This window comes from Acanthopagrus latus, chromosome 18, assembly GCF_904848185.1.
Source record: "Acanthopagrus latus isolate v.2019 chromosome 18, fAcaLat1.1, whole genome shotgun sequence".
In the NCBI taxonomy this organism is placed as follows: Eukaryota; Metazoa; Chordata; class Actinopteri; order Spariformes; family Sparidae; genus Acanthopagrus; species Acanthopagrus latus.
Genome location: NC_051056.1, coordinates 11,856,453 through 11,877,035, shown reverse-complemented (window position 1 = coordinate 11,877,035; position 20,583 = coordinate 11,856,453). Strand labels below are relative to the sequence as shown.

At 39.5% G+C, this 20,583-nt stretch overlaps 1 protein-coding gene and 1 long non-coding RNA gene across 6 annotated transcripts in view; one reads left to right on the top strand and one right to left on the bottom strand.

Annotated features, from left to right (window-relative positions):
* Positions 1 to 2,935: 2,935 nt before the first annotated feature.
* Positions 2,936 to 20,583, bottom strand: part of il1rapl2 (interleukin 1 receptor accessory protein-like 2) — a 468,801-nt gene continuing 451,153 nt past the window's right edge. For 4 of the 5 annotated variants that reach the window (XM_037076491.1, XM_037076494.1, XM_037076493.1 and 1 more), the window contains 9 exons: positions 19,218 to 19,358; positions 18,066 to 18,126; positions 17,329 to 17,441; positions 9,456 to 9,601; positions 9,271 to 9,348; positions 9,068 to 9,184; positions 6,488 to 6,610; positions 5,539 to 5,778; positions 2,936 to 5,096 (listed from right to left, as the gene is read on the bottom strand). In XM_037076491.1, coding sequence (XP_036932386.1) covers positions 4,998 to 5,096; positions 5,539 to 5,778; positions 6,488 to 6,610; positions 9,068 to 9,184; positions 9,271 to 9,348; positions 9,456 to 9,601; positions 17,329 to 17,441; positions 18,066 to 18,126; positions 19,218 to 19,358 — 1,118 coding nt within the window. In that variant the 3' untranslated portion in view covers positions 2,936 to 4,997. The remainder of the gene's footprint in view (positions 5,097 to 5,538; positions 5,779 to 6,487; positions 6,611 to 9,067; positions 9,185 to 9,270; positions 9,349 to 9,455; positions 9,602 to 17,328; positions 17,442 to 18,065; positions 18,127 to 19,217; positions 19,359 to 20,583) is intronic. The other variant, XM_037076496.1, reaches the window with a different exon arrangement.
* Positions 5,665 to 20,583, top strand: part of LOC119007112 — a 31,518-nt gene continuing 16,599 nt past the window's right edge. Inside the window, exon 1 of the long non-coding RNA XR_005071027.1 lies at positions 5,665 to 5,783. This is a non-coding gene — a long non-coding RNA (uncharacterized LOC119007112). The remainder of the gene's footprint in view (positions 5,784 to 20,583) is intronic.

Sequence of the window (20,583 nt, the reverse complement as noted above, 5' to 3'; positions counted from 1 at the left end):
ATGAGGTATTCACTGTGCAAGTATTGCACAAAGTAATGAACTGGTCAGTACACAGTACTCTAAGTGAGCATACTCTTAATTATTGCAATGTGTATTTATTGTCTTTATACACTGCAGCATACTATGTGTGTGTATTCACTGTTTATTTAGAAGAGCCAGACAGCTGACCGGATTTCCCCTTTCATGACATCTCATGTCATCCAACGTTTACGATTACAGAATTTGCACTGAAACTTCAGTGGAATCGAAACCTGTATAACCACAACCTTACTAGGCTGTACAAGACTGTACACTGTACGTATGCTTTTTGTTCCTCACATCTGTGTGACCTGCAGATATGAACGTTTGAACTGTGGTAACATTTTTTACTTCCTGAAATGCAGAAAAACACCAGACGAAACACCCACGCATGGAATTTGTTTTGTTTTGTTTGTTTGTTTGTTTGTTTGTTTGTTTGTTTTATCATTCTCAGTTTCTTATTTAAATCTGTCACCACTATGTTTCTATGTTTGGTAACTAACACCATCAGGTATACATACTTACTTGGTCCTCTTCATCACCTTTAGCACCTAAAAGGAACAATTGCATAAGACAGTAAATCCATAACTACTTAAAAACAGTAAAATATTTCAGAAATAAAGTACTTCGCAGACATTTACCCTCTTAACACTCAACTAATGACAAAGAAGCAGTTACAATTCTGCACAATTGTTTTAGACTGCCATGTAAATTTGTAACATAATAATGAAAATGATTATGCATGAGGTAGGATTAGAGAACTGGAAGTTGTGCACGTGACAACCGTGAATCACCCTCACAAGTTGGCTTACCAGCAGTGACACAGCCTTTGATTTACCTAGAATTTTAATAGCCAGGAGATGTTAGTTATTCATCTTCCATCATGCACTGTAAGGATCTCATTCGATAAATCTTGTATGACCACTCTGAAACAATGGAGGAATTTTGTTTAGTTGATTACAGCTTCAGCACTTAGTTAAGGAACTGCAACAGGCAAATTAGTATTTCTGAACTAATGTTTAACTCTGCTTAATAACTGAATATATTCATTCATTCAACCTTTATTTAAATCTTAAAAAAATCATTGAGGGCGAGCACTCATTTTCAATGACGTCAAGAGCACTAATAAAAAATTAAAAAAAAAAAAAAACAGAATAGGTGCAAATATGTGTTAACTAAACAATCAATGAACATAATCACAGAGAGGGTAAACAGAATGGGTACATAAAAATGGTAACAGATAAGAAGCGATATGAGAACCCCCCCCCCCCCAAAAAAAGAAAAACAGATAAAGTGCTGGAAATGATAGTTAGCTGCAAGCAAATGAACATGACAAAACACAAATCAAACAGAGGTGCATAAAAGATAAATAGCAGACAACCATACAGGACAGCATGTGGTTGTAAATACCAATCCATTTAGTAGATGTTGAGATATTTCACAGGAGAAGAGAGACTTTTAGCCTGCTGCCGGCACTATAGGGAATGTCAGTGGGATTCATCCTCGGCATGCATGTCCGTACAAACTCAGTTCATCCATGTAAATCCATTACTTCAGTCTAGATTAACATCGTGGACAGACTGACTGACTTTTTCACCAATAGAGCCATGCCGCTATGGCTACATACAAAAAACTCCTCTTGACAACACTCCCCTGCTACAACCATGAATCGAATATTGTTACAAATCGAAATTTTACTGCTACTGCCTGTAGAGTTGTAAAATCACAACGCTCATTCGGTGGTGCACAATGAGGTTCTCCATCTCAAATATTCAGTATTGTTGAATATTTGCGCTTGTGCAGTAGTACAGACAAGCCACATAGGAAAATGATAAACTACTAAATTCTGCAAGCACATTTACTAACTCTGCTACTTCAAGGTTTGTTAGCGTGCCAACACTGAAGTGAATTATTAACCACATTAATGTGGATTTGTTAAGATACCAAATTAGACAATCCGTTCTCACTACCAGTTCCTCAAATACAGAACCTTGTACGTTCGACACTTTAGGTGCCCCTATAGCATCACTTATTGAAGTGGCCTTCTGTATTAGTGTAAAGGATATGAAAACTGAGAGCGAGAATGTGTTGAATTTATAATATAAGTATCTAAAAAAGCTAGAGACAGCTGTATGCAAATTCTGATAGACTCCATTGCCGTAAAGATGTCAACATGACTTTGTCTTTCTAAATATTTGTATCAGTACAGTTATAGACTGTAACTGTAACAAGGCAAAAAGCAAGAAGTAAAAAAAGACAACAGCAGCTACCAAACATGTGCTACCATGATGTATATAAGGCCATATTTGTCAGTATGTCTTACCCAAGAATAGAGCAATTCATCATAAGCATAATAAGACAGACAGTTACTATGTTCTTACTATTCCCCTTAATATTTCTGAAGTATTTCTAGCACACCATTATTATTATTATTATTATTATTATTATTATTATTATTATTATTATTATTATTATTATTATTATTATTATCTTAATAAACAACCAGTGATTCGATTAGTAAGTTTAATGCCTCAATTTTAAATGTCCTCTTTAATTTGTTCCAGTTCACTGAAGCCTTTTGCAATCCGAGCTCAGCATAGCTCAAATCCAGTTAAACTCACTGAACCTCAGCTCCATTAGCTCAGTTAGCTGAGATTAGCCCAGCAGAGATACTAAATAATCCAAATGACTGGGAAAAGAGGAAGTGGGCAGGGAGTCAGGAGTGAATTGTTGTTTGTTAGAGCAGTATGAGAGGAGCAGGAAACCTGTGTAAGATGGTGGTTAAAAGACAGGAAACAGCTTGCAGAGTGTCATTTTAAGCAAAAGTCAATGCATTAACACATACATGGGGGGAAATGGGGAAGCAGCAGAGGAATGGAGAAATAACCATTGGGTCAGGCGACAGGGATCCAAAATGTATAAAACAACTCATATGATTTTTATTTGCTCTCAGTTAAATTATTTCAACCAACATATCCAAAGAATAGTCAAAGAAATCAGCAGAAATCAAAAGACAACCACTATACTGTATATTGCCATTGAATATAACAACTCAAATAATTAATTATTGTATCAAACAATCTCAAATATCCAGAATTCATTGGTTCTAATAAGACAATGACAGTAGCTTTGTGTAATTCAAAACATTATTCACTTTGCTTAAATATTATGGTAATAATGTTGGTTTCTTAAAGCTCACAAAGAAGAATGTGGTCTGGTTCAGCTTGGAGTCTGGCTAAGTATGCAGTGAAGCCCCCTTCGACTCGAATCCAGAGAATCAGGCTCAAAACATCAGTTCATCAGCAGGGTTGTATGAGCATCCATCCATCCATCCATCCATGAATCCATCCATGAATCCATCCATCCATCCATCCATCCATACGTCCAGATGAAAAGAGTGAACGAATGAACAGAATGAAAGCAAAAAAGGGCTCTGGGTCTCACATAATTGATGTGTGTGCTAACAGAAACTGTAGGAAACAAATCACTGTCATTATAGGTCTATGCATAAGTTATGGAAGCTGTACAGAGATTATTGGAACAAACAAACATTAAAAATGAAGCCTGGCAAAACATCTCACCAACCGTAGAAGGATAAAACCCTTAAATAAATCAAAATAAAATAAATAATCAAGATGTTTTTTGGAGGGGACGCCTCCTTTTTTCCCTTTATCAGTTTTAAGCAATACTTCATGGCTGGACAGAAAACAAACATACTGTATCAACGTAAGACGTTTATTCTCCTCCACGTTAAAGGAGGCTGCGAGAAATGATTGTGTCATTTACTCTTTTATCTATATTTATTTGATTATTTTTTTTTATCTAAATGGGTGGTCATGCAAATAGAAAAAGTCAAGTCCTTTATGCTTTTAGCTTGATGGTAAAAGTTGGTAGGTTACCTCTTGGCCAGTTCACCTCTTGATGAGTTGACTAGTTGCTGATTACGGAGTTACAAGGTGAAGAGCTGGCTGGTTTTCAGTCTCTGTGTGCCTCTTAGCAACCTCAAGAGGTAACAAGCCATTTAGTCAGCCAGTTTTAACAACTAGCTACATTTCCATATACACCAGCTAACTGTGCTTTCTCTTTAATGAAGGTAAGCAATTACTTCTTAACTCGATATCCTTGCTGGAATCCATTCCTTTCAGGTCAACCATTTTTGCCTCTTAGACCTGGCCATAAGCTTGCTAACAAGCCAAGAACTGTATTTCAAGAGGTTGACTTGTTGTTTTAAGGTCAACTGGTATTCCAAAATCATTGCTTGAAGTCTGCCTCTGACAGGTCACCTAGATGACAGGTAGACCGACACACTGAGAATGATCGAATGGCATTCTAAGATCACGCTACTTTTGTTTTACAGGCGACCGATATTTCCGGGCGGTTAAAAAGCTGATGAATCAACTGGGTATCTGGGCACACAGCTGGTGTGAGAGCAGACTGCAGTCAGAAGATACTCGCTTCTCTTTGTGCTCCAAAGTCCAACTTGGTGACAAATGGAGTACTCCTGTCTGTGGATACCTACTCACTGGTTAAGTATCCTGGACCTATTCACTGATTTTTCAGGTTCATTACATCAGCATGTCCAGACCTGTCTACAAACTCTCTGCACCAGTCGAATGCAGATGACCAGTCATGTTGTATAATTTGGCTCATCCCCAGTGGTCGTGGCTACGCATCTTCTATATCAGTCAATGACCAGATGGTAGTTCCAAAACAGTGTACAATCAGTTTTGTTGTCTGAATCTGTCAGTCTGCAGCCAACCGTTGTGAATCCAAGGCTTTTACAGTCTTTGAGCAGTCCTACGTTCACAGCACAGCATGAACAGGCCCAAAACGAGTCTGCAGGCAGTTCGTCCTGGAAACCAAGGCTGTACACAGTCCAAAATCCCAATGAAAAACCAGTCGACCAACCCTATGTCCAAAGCCATTGTAAAAGCAGTTTGTAAACTGGTCTGTAATCCAGTACCAGTTCAGCAGTCCTTCTACCAGATGTCAGAGCTTAGTTCTCTGCTGGTGAGTGGAACGAAGGTGCTGTTCAGGTGGAGTTCTGGCTTCTTCCCAAGTGTACTGCTCTGAGGCACCTGGAAAAAACCCAGCACAACAGAGATGAGCTCCCCCACACCTACAAAACATCTACCATTAGAAAGAGACAACAGGGGCTGGTTTCATCAGATTTTAAAGTACTACTGCATGCCTTGTATATGACAACTTTACTCTATATGGCAGCTATTTCCCACTCGGTTAAAATTAAATTAATATTTATAGATAGGATAATTTTAAAACACTATGTTCTTTCTTTTATCCAAACAGACCTCTTGTTCCCCAGTGAACTGCTCTGAACCCCTGGGGAGAAAAGAGGGGTTTTATTTTTAATGTGTTTAGACTCCGAGAACATGCACATAAACACCAGCATGGAACATTCAAGAAAAGGATACACTGTGTAGATGTTGGATGCTAGGAACTAACAACTGCGAAATAAAAAAAAAAGAAAATAATAATAAGTAGTCCTGTCTTTTCTCCCACCTGTCCATTCAGCAGTGTCATAGGGATGTTACAATAAACATGGCGTCCACCGGGGCCCAGAGTAGAGAACTGCACGGTGGATGGTGGTGGGAGAGGAGGCGACATGGAGGAAGGCTGTGTGGGAAGCTGGAACTCATAGCTGCGGCAGAAATGCCTCATTTGGGCTGCTGTGGCAGCGTGACCGCCTCCCAGTGGCAAGGTCATCTGGTTGTAGTCAGGGATCTCTGTGGCCAGTGCAACCTACGGTGAGAAAACATGACTTCCTGTTAACTTTTATCACCTAAAGTGTTGTTCTAGTTTGTTCTAGCAAGTTCCTAAATCCGACATTCTGAGCAGACTTTTGCACTTTAATTTAATTCCTGGATGAACTGTGAATCCGTGCAACTGCAGAAACATGAACTCAGTGGTAAATTTAATGAAGCTGGGACCAAGAGTGAAGAAAAAAAAACAATTAAAAATTTGGTCCCAGTCAAATCTGGATCTCTATATTTTCATACAGAGGCAGAAATGTAGGCAGTGCTGCTTGTGTAGCTGCGCGAGGATCCCCTGTCTGATGGGACCCATACCTTGGCACATCACAATAATTAAGCAGAGAGTCTTTTTTATTCAGAGGCACTTAATTGGTCACTTTAACATGTAGTTGGACTAAAAGCCAGCGCATGTGTTTCACTGTTAGCTTTATATTTCGGGTCGCATGCCACTAGCCTGCTCATTGGCCATTCCTTTTTCTTTTCATTTTCAGATATACAGCAGATGAAGTAACTATTTTTAATACATTGGCTGCCAACACATTATCATTTTTTTCGGAACTCATGTCTATGTTTGCCTGCCTTGTATTGTTAACGTTAAACACCAGCCCTGTAGAAAATGTGTTAGCCTATATTATTTCTTGATCAGTTAGGACCTGAAATGATTCTGGCTGACAGCTTCAGTCATGTGTAACGCTGACCTGGTGATGTCCATGCCGACTGTCATTAGGGGGTGCCAGGGAGGCAGAGGTGGTTGTCATGGCAATGGTAGAGACGGTGGTCTGTAGGTCACCAAAGAGGCCCTGTTCACCGGAGTCCATCACCTGTTACCAAAGAAACATAGATATAAAGCTTTTACTGTGTAGATTGAAGGAAATGTTCGAGCAGTCAAGGACCTTCGATCATAATGGAGAAAATATCCCAGTGGAAAAGTAAAGTAGTATAATATACGTTTTGTTGAAAAATAATAGTTATAGTGTATTTCATTTATAACTTTACTGTAACTTTTGTTTTTTATACAAACAACTACTCATTGTTAACAAAATACATGAAACGTTCTCTTGCTTGAGTCACATTTGATTAAAACCACAGTGCTGAGTAATTTTAAGAGATTATTAGTTTAAAGTAATACTCTCCCAGATTTTCATGTAAATAAATAGGTGTTAAGTCACCATCTATCACAGAATGAGGTAACAGAATGATGATTGAGGCCCACAGATGAAAGCCCTTGCATTTGCTCGAATACCAAAGATGCACAGTGGGTGTCGGTGGCAACTTTCTTGGAAATGCGTTTACCCAGTAGTGGTTGGTTGGCCAGAGAGAGAGGACTTGACATAACAGTTTTGTTTGTCCTCGACTCTGCTAGCACTGGGACCAAACAATTAATGTTACTGTTAACGGTCATGGCCGAACAAACAAGGAAAAGACAGTTAACAGCAGATGATGAAATGGACGTTAAAAAAAACACACCTGCAGTTGCCTCTTCAAGATTGCCACTTGCATTTTAAAAAAAATATTATATTTTCAGTAGAAGTAAAGGCATAGTGGCTGTGTACCTCAGACAGGATCTGGGAACTAGCACATTGCACAATTGGGGTGTACTGTCTTACTGGACAGTTATACTGAATAACACCTTACAGCTTGTGCAGGATATCATTTTAATAGTGTGCATTTCTTGACACGTATATTTGGAACACATTTTGTGCAACTGTTGCCACATGGCCCCTGGACCAGGGAATGCAGAATTTCACTTTGTTGCATTTATGTATTTGGTTCATTTTTGATGACACTGTCCCAATTCCAAGTGAATTAGGTTGCCGAAAGCCACATGGCTTCAGGCAGTCCATAAAATGTCACCTTTACATTTGAAATGTTGTTGTTAGGTGGTGGTGCAGGGGTCAAAACACACCTGATCTCCATTCAGCATATGTCCCTGAGAATGATGGATGGCTTTAATTCCTCAGTGTTCTTGTGCAGTTTGTTCTGAAGTTAGGACGTGTGTTTCTTAGCCCATAAACTGAAGATGAATTTCACCATTTCTCTGCATCATTGTGCTTCATTACATCGTGTCTAAGCATGAATAACTGCAGACTATCAGATGTCAGTGTCTAGCTACCTAAAATCATAGAGGCCTGAAATATGGGGTTGTTTTATTTGCATTGTTTTTTTTTTGGGGTGGCTTTGATTGGTACCATTCTCAGCTGGACTAATGAATGACACTAAAGCAGGAGGCATTTTAGAATTTGAACTGTTCAATAAACATGCTTAAACGGTCACCTTTCAAGTGATTATACTGTTATTATGACTGTCCAAATCCTACAACATGAATTGCTAAGTCACTGAAGGACATTAAGATGATTCTATCCCGTCTGCTGCAGCTATATCGTTCATTGTGTGTTTCTCCGTGATTATTCTCCAGTAGCAAGCAGCGTGACAACATCTCCTTGCTAATCAGGACACACACCACCTGAGGTGTTAACACATGGTAAACACGTTCACATTCTTCCCCATTGTGACTCCAATTTTCATACATTACCTGTATTTAGCCGACATTTCAAAGGCCATCTGGCTGTTGTGAATGTATGCGCCCCAGGGGAGCACACGGATATATGCAGACTGCATTTCTGCTGCTATTTTTTTCCTTGTCTCCTGGACATGCCATGGAGATAACATTGACTGCCCCTTATACCTGTGGCTATACACAAGACGTATGATGCACGTGTTGAAGGAAAAGGGTTTACATTTTTTATTGTAAAAGTAAAATTGCACTTTCCTACTATACAATTTTTTTGGTAGCTATAGTGTGATAGTGTGTAAGTGATCACTTTAATTCTGTCAAATGTAATCCAACATCTAACTCTTCAATGATTGCAGCTCACTAGATCTGTAACACCACTAGGACAACTAAACACTTCTGACAAAATCATAATCTTGCATCTCTTGTGGAAGAATTATTGATTTTCACTGGGACCTGCATCAAAATGTTGACTTACTCATAGATAAGTCTGATTTTATTGTGGCATTTCGGAACGTGACGTCATAGAGAATGAGAAAAAAGATCTTTATCTGGATCTGCACCAAAAGTTATTGGGGTCTATTCTGTGCTGAGATCCATCCTGCGTCCAAGTTTTGGGGAAATCTATTCAGTAGTTTTTGTGTAATCCTGCTGACAAACCCAACCAACCAACCAACCAACCAACCAACCAACCAACTAACGAAAAACATAACCTCCTTGACAGAGGTAATAACAATCTTTTTGATCAATGTTGAACGCAGCATACCTGGCGTCTGGACAGAGTCTCTCTGCGTTTAGCAGGCATGTCGTAGACCACCTGTTTCCAAAACTTAGATGACAGTTCATTGCTCTTAGGACCCCTCCACTTGATGATGGATAAAACCTGCAGGGAAGAGATTTTTTAAAGTTGTTGCATGGATTCACCCTCCTGCTGTCTAATCACACCCTTGTTGCCCTTCCTCCGTGTACCTTGATTGTATGTTTAAGTGCTTCCACCTCTTGGTAGTTGATGACATTCTTCAGGTCTGCACACTCTATCATGATCACCTGGACACACCAAGGAGTGTTTGTAAAGGCACTTCACAACTTCCTTGAACATGTAATAATGTTATCAGTCAGATTTAAGTATTTCCTGTTTACGTCCCAAGTCCTACCTTGATCTCTCCGGTAACCAGCATGGAGTGGAGACGTGTTTCTATCTGGAAGATGCTCCACCCTCTCTTGGCGACAAACTCAGGGGTCAAAACAATGATTAGACGTCTGCTCTGCTCCACACTACGGGCCAAGTCCTCGATGTAGGCTGGGAAAGACAGACATGGACACATGGTGAAGTCAAGAGGGTGGTCTGTTGGCAGTGTTTTAGAGTGGATGTGAGTGGAAACAAGTCAAACAAGATGGCATGACCCAGACATGTCAGTCACTGGTGTGAGGCAAAAAACAAAAACAGCTTCTCCCTGGCATTGGCAGTTATATCACATTTGTTTTATGTTTTTTCATGAGTCCTGCATAAAAATGTGAGCTTGATATTGACCTCATGTCTGTGTGTTAGTCAAGGAGCTGGAGTCTGAATGTGGATGCCTAGCTTAGCATAAAAACTAAGGGGGTAAAAGCTGGCTGAGCTGCATCTAAACTGCAAGAACAGACCACTTCAAAGCTGACAAAGCATAACCTCGTGTCTCATTTGTTTAATCTGTACGTGCAGAGTCATTATGAAAAACAAATTATAGTTATGGAAGGAGTTACGTGCTGTAACTACTTCCTGGCAAGCACCAGCTGGGTGCAGTGGACTGTGAAGGTACCATGTTTGGTACTTTGTGAAAGTATGACAGCTTTGGCGTTGATGCGAGTTGGTCTTGATAAGCTTGCCTTACAGATCTTCTATTTAACTCAGTATTAAATGCACAAATGTTGATAGTTGATATCAATATTCTCAATACATATTGGTAAAAAAGCACAGGTGTCTCAAAATGTAACCTTTAACTTCCCATAACCTTTGTTTAGCCCAAAGAAAACCCTTGTATGTAACTTGTGGTGATACACTAAATGTTCAGGTTCATGCTTGTATTTTGGGTGTCTAAAAGAACATGTTTGACTGGTTTATTCTTAAAAAAACAAAAAACAAACAAACAAACAACAGAAACAAAACATTTTCTAATATTTTCTAATACTGTCCATTGCTGTCACACCTCTGTTTATCCTCTGTTTGAATGCTCTGTTTTAATGCCTGTCTCTATTAAGGCCCCCCCTCACAAAAAGCCCAGGCTGCTCTGATTGGTTAGCTCTCGTCTACCGTGTTTCAACATCAGCTCTGGTTTGTTTTTGCAACCGAGGCTGTGCTGCAGTCGGAGACTGTAAACTACTAACATCACAGTGACCTAAGTCCTGCATGGACGGCACTTGCTTTATGATAAAAAACAAAAACAAAACAAAACAAAACAAAAAACAGGAAATCTCACTTTTTAAAATATTTGACCAGCTTTGGTTGGGGGCGTTTTAAAGAAATATGGCAGATCATATGAATTAGTAAGCATTAAAGTTGCATGTGCCATATATTTGAACTCAAGGTGAAAAACAGGCTGTTTTTTTCAGTCACTGGGCTACGCTAGGCTAATTGCTTCAGATATGATACACATGAGTGGAATAAATATCTTCACCTGACTTCAATGGAAAGCGTCTACATATGTATTTTAAAATGTTGCACCATGCCGGCAGTAAGTTGTTTCTCAAAAATACGTATAAAAGTGTTTTATTTATTGTGGATTGCAGGAAAGGAAAGCAAGAGCTCCAGAAGAAGGAGTGGTAAAAATGTAATTCCCAAAAAATAATCAAGGAAAGCTGCCTATATAGTGTCTGCCTTCCTTACTGCTGGTGGCATCCTTCAATTCATTTGTCGACAAATGACTAGAGTGACTGACAGGAGTATAAAGCAGAGTGACAGAACTGCTTGCGCAAGACTTTGGGCTGTGACACGACACAGTGCAGTCAGCTCCAAATTGGAGATCAGAGTTGTGCTGATGCACCACCATCAACTTTTCCTTCTAACGCAGGGAGGAAAAATGTGAACTCGAGGATATGATGAGATGCCAAAAGTGAGCAAATGTCACTACAGAGCCCAAAATGCAGTTTTAATCTCTTCTTTATACCCTCACTGTGGTGCTGTTTCTTTACAGCGAGCCTGTTGAAAGTTCCCTGTCTTATTTCCAATTACTGGTTCGCGACACCCTTATGTTTTGTTTTTCTTCCTTTTTCCAATATGCGTCACTGAAATTGCCCATTATTTCTCAAATTTGTAGCTGCTGACAATGTATGAAAACAGTTCTGTGAACAACAGACTATCGTTCTCACTCTCTTTCTCACCGTCTCCTCACTTGCTAACTAAATTAATGACAGAGAGTCTCCAGCAACACATTGCAATTTCACGCTCAATTTGAGGGGCACAAATAGTACAGAACATCCCACAGTTCAGTCTTTTCTTTCTCTCTTTTCTTTCTTCCTTCGGTTTAATTTATCCACCTCTCTTTATCCCGTGCTCTCTTTTCCTCTACACATAACCTCCCGTCGTCTCTTCCCGCCCTTCACTTCCTCCTCCCGCTCCACATTTTTGAGGATTACGTAAATCAATTAATGAAATAACACAAAACAATGACCCCTTCCCCACCCCTCCCTGTCCCAGTTGTTTATTTCCCCCTCTCTTGTTAATTTCGGAGGGCTAATGGTGTGGGTAATTGAATGGTGCATTTTAGGTCACGTTGCCGTGTCGCTCTGTCAATGGCTTTGGTAAGCACTGAAAGACACTTCCCTCCGCTGCGATTCACTCATTCAGTGTATTTTTCACACTACGTAACCTTTAGTTCATATGCAGCTTGGTATGTGTGTAGCTACGCACTGTGGACATTTGTTTTGAGGATGTTTTCAGGCCACAGAGAGGAAGCCTCATTTGCAGATGAAATATGACTTTCTCATCTGTTTTCAGGAGGCGGTGTTGGGTGTGTTTGTCTTGAATGTGTGTTGGTTGGTGGAGGCATAATTTGGACTGAGGGCAGACTATGTAGAACATGGCAATACATTATGAGCCATTTTTAAATAAATTTACAATATGTATTTTAGGAGAAAATGCTAAATAAGGCAGCGAGCACACATCAGTTTGTTTTTTTTTTTGGACACAGTGCAAAGTTATTTTAGTAACTACATTCATTGAAACATTGAAATGTGATTCTGATGACAATATGCTAACGCACAGGAGGATAATGGTCCAATATTTCACTCCATACATTAGCTTGACGCTTCAGTTGAATGAACCAGGTACCTCAGAGACTGCTGAAGGTGTTTTACAGTGTTTTTAAAGCACTGAGCAGGTTTATTACATATTCAGTTTCCTGAAGCACAGTGTAGTGTTTTGTCTGGCCTCCTTCAGACAGAATCAGACAGAATCAGCCATAATCAGGCACTGTGGCAGTTTTCTCCAGGGTTGTCCTGCGGTTTGTTTGTGTGATGTAATGTTGTTCCAATATATCCCAAACCACACTGATTGGGTCATTCAGTTCAGTTCAGTTCAGGTCTTTATTGTCTCTCGAAGAGAAATTTGATTTACAGTAGAGGGCAAAAAAAAAGAAAACACAAAGACAACATAAGGAGGGCATGGGACATTAATCACAGTTACAGCAAACAACCAACCAAATAATTAAAAGTCAAAGTATCAAGCCATTGAAATAGCAGCCACAGTAAAGTGCTGTTAGTGAATTGCTGCTGAGCAGTGCATTTATGGCATTGCTGTGTTTGGTCAGTCGTCCGTGTCACAGTATCTCGAAATAATAAAATATAATAAAACTCGACCAGCCAAATTATTTTTCATCTTTAGTTGCTTCACACCAATTTAAACTACACCTGTGCAATTGAAATTAGAACTTCAAAAAGTAAATTTTGAGTTGCCTTTTATTTTGAAGCAGAGTAGTCACAGGAAATGCAGTGTGTTCAGTTACCATCGCTGTCGTTCTTCACAAATGCAACTTTGTTTGAAATTTCAAGACAGCGGATTCATTTCTTAATATGTCAGGGAGTAGGTTTATTCTGTTGTCTGGAGTACTGAACAGTAAGGAGCTGTTAGATGAAGAGCTGCGGGTGACAGGGTGCACACTTCCAACTTCTCAGCGAGGTAACAACTCCCTTTCCCTCCTTAATGCTATCAGGTGGTCTGTTATGACTGAGTTTAAATTCCACATATTGCCAATGAGGCACTTTTGCTTTTCGCTCTGACAACAAATCCTCCCTCACTGTCTTGTCAGTCAGCTCTCCTAACTCTCTCCACGCTTAAAGTAAAATGTGACTCCTGTTTCTCTGCGTTTAAAAGGATTAGGGTTAGAAATTAAAACTGCATTTGAATATAAACAAAGCTGGTAAGTCTTTAAGAGTGAGACAGCATTTACATGTCGGATATTCTGTAACGTGCTGACACATCAATTTTTACGTTCAACTTTGGGAAATTGTGAAATTGAGGAAGGTGATGAGATTGTGAAAAGTACACAAAACGAGGAGGAGCTATTGTATGTCTCAATATATGAGTCAGTTTGTGCCAAATCACAGTTTTTAATGTTTTCCTTTTTTATTTTTTTTTTTGTCCTTATGGTGCTGTTGGTTCATAACAAACCCAGTGGAAATGTTTACTCTTCCCAGACAGTCCCATTTCTAATTATTTGTTTGTGACATTCTGAATGTTTTATTCGGAACATGCGTCACTGAAATTGCCAATTATTTTTCAAATCTGTAGTCTGTGAAAATATATGAAAACAGTATGCTTCATGAATGACAGGCTGTCTCTGTCTTTCTCTTTCATCATCTTTTGGAGGGTGTTGCATGTCATTTCACTATTTCTGGTGTTTTATAAACTGTGGGGATCTTTCATGCATTTATTTGTTCACCAAATGTCATTCAAAGATATGATTAGTTATTCATACTTAAAGGGTTGTTATGTGGGCAGTTGTTGTACACTGCATTTGAATATTAAGCAAATCAGTTATAAAAATTAAATAGGGGGGCAGCATATCACCGGAAAGGTAACTGCTGTTAACTGTATTCTGTTTATGACATTAGCTACTGTTAGCTTGTCAGCTAGAGAGTTGGTGTTTACACTGCAGGACCTTTGGACCACTGCGAGAAAGAGGTTTTCAGGCCTGGGGATAGCTGACTAGCATGCTAACTTCCACAGATATCTTTGCAACACAATACATAAACGTCTTTGACACAACATAATAATTGGTATTTCTTCATATTCTGTTAATAATTTTTTAAACATTTTTAAATGTTTTAAACTAAGCTGCAAACACACTTATGAAGTTTTGCAAGCAGTTGCCCCTTTACACGTCCAGCAGACGCCTAGCAACATTAGCATTCATTTGGAGTCATTCAATGTCCAGTCTTCTGTATTGGTCTCCTGTAACTCTTAAAGGAAATATATGGCTCTTTAGCTGCCAAATGCTTCACTATGTTCAACAGATATTTTTCGCTACAAAGTAGTTGCCTGTCTCAAAGTATTGTTTATGAGAGCAGTGATATTGAACCATATGTTCAATGTTTTGACAAAAACAATGAGCTGAAAGATGCTAAAATGTCCTTTAGAGCTGAGAGACACTGTTCATCATCACTACCCATGAGCCCTTTCACACTTTATGTAGATATTTGATTCACTGTATAGGTGCAATTTGAAGAAGTGACCACGTTGAATTCATACTCCAAACATATAGGGCCAGCATATTAACAGAATAACTGCTGCTAAGGGGTGTGGAAATGAATCATTTTAACAATGCATCACAATACGGACATGGACAAATATGCAACAATGCCATGACACACCATAATCGATAATAGCCTGCTAACATAACTTTTGATTTTCGGCCTGTGCCAGTACAAGTTTTAAACTCTCTCTTTGTTCTACTTTTTCCGCCGCTTCAAAGAAACTACAGTAAATGCATCTCATCTGACTGACGTCATCTCATTCATTGTGCGACATGGCTGAGGAAAAAAGTCATAACGTAGCAGTAGTTCACGTAGCATTTTAAAAGCGGCCGCCTGGACACATTTCGGATTTTATGAAGACACTGACAAGGCGAACTGGGCAAGACACACAGGCTGTGTAAAGTGTGTCACAATAAAATCAATTACCTCAGGACTACCGCTAACTTGAGAAACCACGTTAGCCGCTTTCACCTGGACAGGCTTCTGTCAATGTTAGCAGCTGCTATAGAGACAGGAGACCCGGTCCAGCCAAGAACATGCTGCCAACTCTGCCACCCAACACGGAGAAAAGGAAGGGAATAACCCAATCTGTGGCAGCTTTTATTGGTCAGGATTTACAGCATTAGTCTGTGATTGACAACACTGGGTTTCGTCACCTGTTGAAGACACTGGAGCTGCGATAAAAGCTCCCGTCACGCAGCCACGTCACAGAGAAGGTTACACCCGCACTTTACCACGAAACCAAAGCCCAGGTAATTTCACAATGAACCAAGCTAGTCAAGTATATTTATTAGCGCTGGATCAACCAATAAAGGCAATGGTAAAAATTTACATCAGTCAAACATATTTCATATGTCAATTAACATATAGTTAACTAGTAAACAGCACTGTTCTAGTTTATATGTTTGTGCTTTCTCAGAGCACATAACATCAAAAGGGAGTTCATATATATCATTTGATGAAAACATAGCCATGTGCAGTGATTGTGATGCAACGTAGAATCGAATCGAATAGAATCACTGAAAGGTATGTTTATGTGAAAAACAGTTGTGAAGCAGATGAATCTTTATACACTTCAATCTTAAATACTCCATTCACTGTCCCTGAAGCTAGCAAGGCCAGAGACGAGCTTACGAGGATGAATGTGTGTGTGTGTGTGTGTATGTGTGTACTGTGTGTATATACTGAGAATACTGACAAAGCTGTGTACAGATTACAGTCTCCTCACTGTGCGTGTAGACACATTGGCCTACAGTACTATTTCATAGTGTTCAGTGTATATTTTGAGAGTATTACATTTAGGCTTGTGGACAACAGCTGCAGTACTGCTATCCATAGTGTCCAGAATATAGAGTGTGTGACTACAGACATATGTAAAGGCCATGAGGGTATTTTCCACCTTTCTGTGTGTGTCAGTGGTGGAACAGTTTGTCAGAGCATTGACAGATAACAGCAAACCATCTCATTTCCTCCTCCAGTTGGACAGAGAGTGACACATAACCCCTAGAAATGATGACAAACTGTGTCTGTATATCTGTGCGTGCATACTCTTTGAGCTCTGAGAATCCTGTTTAGCATGTCAGCATTTGTTGGTATGAAACTGTGACTATAACTGTGTGTGTGTGTGTGTGTGTGTGTGTGTGTGTGTGGTTACAGAGTCCATAGGATGCATACACAGACGTATGTGTGTCTGCTTGTAAGTATGTTATGATGAAGATACCCATACATTCTTATTTATTCTGACAGTGATAAAATCTGTAGGCAAGGTAAGTAGGCAGATGGATGGATGGATGGATAGTAGGGCTGTCACTTTTTATTCAAAATTCGAATATTCGTTCGAAAGTGGGGGGAAAAATTTGTATTTGAATGTAATGAAAAAAAAATCAAAATGTACAGTCTGTAAGCACAACAGACCGTTTGAAGTAGTTTGCATTGGGATCCAGCAGAGGGCGCTCTAAATCAGCTTGACCTATTGCACGCCCTGTTAACTTTTGACCTGTCAATTCCGCTAGTAATATTATGTTGTTTGCGATGAAAATGGAGGACACTAGCGAGCAAAGCCATCCTGCATGGACAATCGCGACACCAAAGCATCTGAGAAGTAGTGTATGGAAGTATTTACTGTTCTACACCGTAGATGGAAAAGTATCTAACAAAGCTGTTTGTCGACTTTGTACAAAGCAGCTGCCTTACTCCACACTGACAACAAATTTTTAAAAATCAAGCCCTAATAGATAGATAGATAGATAGATAGATAGATAGATAGATAGATAGATAGATAGATAGATAGATACTTACTACTGCTGGGTATCAGATCTCTGTCTGGTATAAACAGCTTGTATCCATAATGTTTCTCTAAAACATCCGGCAGTATCTCCAAAGCAAATGTCTCCTCGTCACTGCTCGACCTGCTGGTGGAAAGAATAACGATCATGGCTCCAGATTCAAAATGAAGTACAACACCATCTGTTAAAGGAGCATCTGGTATTGGATGCTAATGCACAGTTTAAAGAGTTAACAGTTAAAAATAATCTTAAATCCCCAGAAATTGTGTAATGTAACATCATCCAGCATCATCCAGCATCCACCGATGCGATATCATTTATTCTGGAGCTAAAGCAAAGAGGTGTTTAGCTTAGCTTAACATACAGACTAAAAGTCTATCCAAAAATATTAAAGACTTTAGATTAACACAATATGCCAGTACAATAGAAACATAATAAAGACAATGTGTGATGTAAGGGAACGTAACTGGTTTTAGTTTGGCAAAGGTCTTTGTGACAAACCCTTTATACCACACCTGGCAACCTTACTTCACTTTAAAGGTGCTGCTCAGAACAGTTTATCACAGCCAGACTAACTTTTTCCAGTGGAAGTTGTTTGAATCTACATTTAATCATAATGAGCCTTTAATGTTACAACACACGATCGAGTTCAGCTCGTGCTTTACAAGCTGCTGTCACTGACGACTGTGAGTGCAACAGCTAGTGTTGTTAGCAGAAGAAGAGAGCACACATATGTACAAAGTGACTGACCTGCCCAAAGAGTCTAGGTCCACTTTAGTATAGGACAGATAGGCATCATACTCCTTGTTATCTGTGAAGAGAGAGACAGGCAGATGGAACATCAGCAAGGCAGGTAGACTTTTTGAAAACCACTCAGTTTGACTCTTAACACGTGCATATGGGGCTGCACAGTTAGTCAAAAATGTGTCAATAGTCGGAACAAAACAGCAGAAAAGCCAACGACTGTCATGTTTCTTGTCTTTTTCTCTGGATGTCAGAAAATAAGTCTGCTTGGTCAAATGTCACATCGTCATGATCGTCAACAATATAACAATCGTAATATCTGTCATAATAATCGCAATATTATTTGTTTGACCATATCATGCATATGATTCTTGTCTCACATCGCAGGTTATATTTACATTGCAACAGGCAGAGTGGATCACACACTGTCCTAATTTTCATGTGATTCACTGTTTGGGCTCTCATAACCTGTCAATGTTGGCTGCAGATGTTTGTCAACACACTGCCAGTTTCAACTTACCATTAAACCATCAACTGTATGATCCCCAGACTCCCTTACAAAAATCGTGTGCTTTCAAGTGTTATTGCATGAGGAGAAACACGATCTGAAGTGAGATCTGATCTCAAGTGATCGCTCAAGGCAAACATTAATATCAGGTGTGAACTGAATGGTTCACTCAGGAAATATGTTTATAACTGTTCTGGTGTTCCTCTAAAAGGAATCAGGAAAATAGTTTAGGGCATGAGATCTTGGGAATATCATACTGAGGAAGGCTGAGTGATTTTGGACTTTAATTTTGGTTTTGAAATGTAAAATTCATTTGCTTGTATAGCAATTTCCCATTTGTCAGCTGCTGTGAAAAATGAAGCTCATCACCTCAATGGATGACAGAAAGAAAAAAAACATCCGCACAATCAGTCGAGAAAAAGACTTTTTTTCACTTTGGTGCTTTTCTTTTCCAACTGCTTTCTTTGACTTGAATGAGTGAAAGTCATTTGTGCATTTTATTGCCTCACCAACATTATGATGTTTCCATCATAACTTATTGAATGCGTGTGCTGCTGTCTTCCATGCTTGTCGTTCTTTGCTCCTTCTTGTGCAGTATGTATGTTGATATAATCTCACTAGTCTAAACACGAGTGTACGAATAGGCTTACCATCTTCAGTTTCATCACTTCCAAAGTGTCTCCTGTAGCAGAGCATGATCTCCAGGTTGTAACACTTATAAAGTGCCGTCAGGACCCCCAGCAGCAACAATATGACGCCCAGACCACCAGCCAACTCCAGACGATACATATCTATATTGAGAGAGATACAGCAGAGGCAGGGGTGGAAAATAAATCAATGCGATTTATTTCGGTTAATGCGCAACAGACCACTGACAGCAAGGTAAAAACAAAATCATCACACATTTTTCCAGTTTAAATCAATGTATTCCTGAAGCTTGGTTTAGCTGATGTTTATCTGTGCTTTGTACAATCTGGTTTGCTCCCCCCCTGAGTTATGTGAAGTCAGTCTGCAACTGCAATTTGACTTCAGGAAATATAAAAAATAAAGTCAGTGAAGACCCTCAGATTGGCACATTTTTCTAAATCAATGACTGAGTGAAACGTTCGCTTACACAAATAAACGTTTGGACAAACAGGATTGGTTGTTGCTGGCGTTTGTTATTTAATGAATCACAGTTTGCCTTATGTTCTTGCCAATAAAGCACACTGGATTGACTGAATGAGGAAGAAACACACACACACACACACACACACACACACTGAGCCAGGCCTGTCAGACGTGTTAACATGACTCGTGTAAAACCACAAAACCAAGCTGGCTGTCAAGAGCTAATTCAAAGGACACTGACTGTTAATGTTCCCCTGCTTCATTTGCTCATTTACAAATTCACTTTGGACTTCTAGAGGGAGGTCAGAGGCTGAATGACTATCACAGTTAGACTTAAATCGAAGCACCATTAGGCACTATTCTGCTGTCAAACAATGAAAGCAATCACTCCCTGTAATGTGAAAGGATTATTAGGAGAGCAAACTATGAATTAACCACTTTGCAGCTCACTCCTCCCTCAGGTTTATCGACTTGTCTTGTTGAGCCAAAGTCAAAATCAAACGTATACCAGGAGGCAAATAGAGGCCTGAGATACGCATGTTGCTCTGTTTATGCCTCATATGTGAGTAAAGTATCATGTTTAATTTGGTTAGTTGTGCAATCCTGCTGAATCAAACTCTGGAGTGATACCAGTGATGCTTCCTGTGCTCAGTAGAACTAGAGTGAGTAATAAAGTCATAATAACTCATAATGCATTGGCAGCACTGTCAAAGCTTCAGACTTGCTATCTAAGTGGGCTGAGCAGTAATAACACTGTTAGTAATATTCACAAGATAAAGTCTCAAACCTAGATCCTCATAAATATATGATACGGCGTACCAATCGCTCTAACCCAGGAGCTCCACTGGTTGCATGTAAGCGCTACAGTTCCCCCACCGGCTGCATTTTGAGTGCAGCACGGGGCAG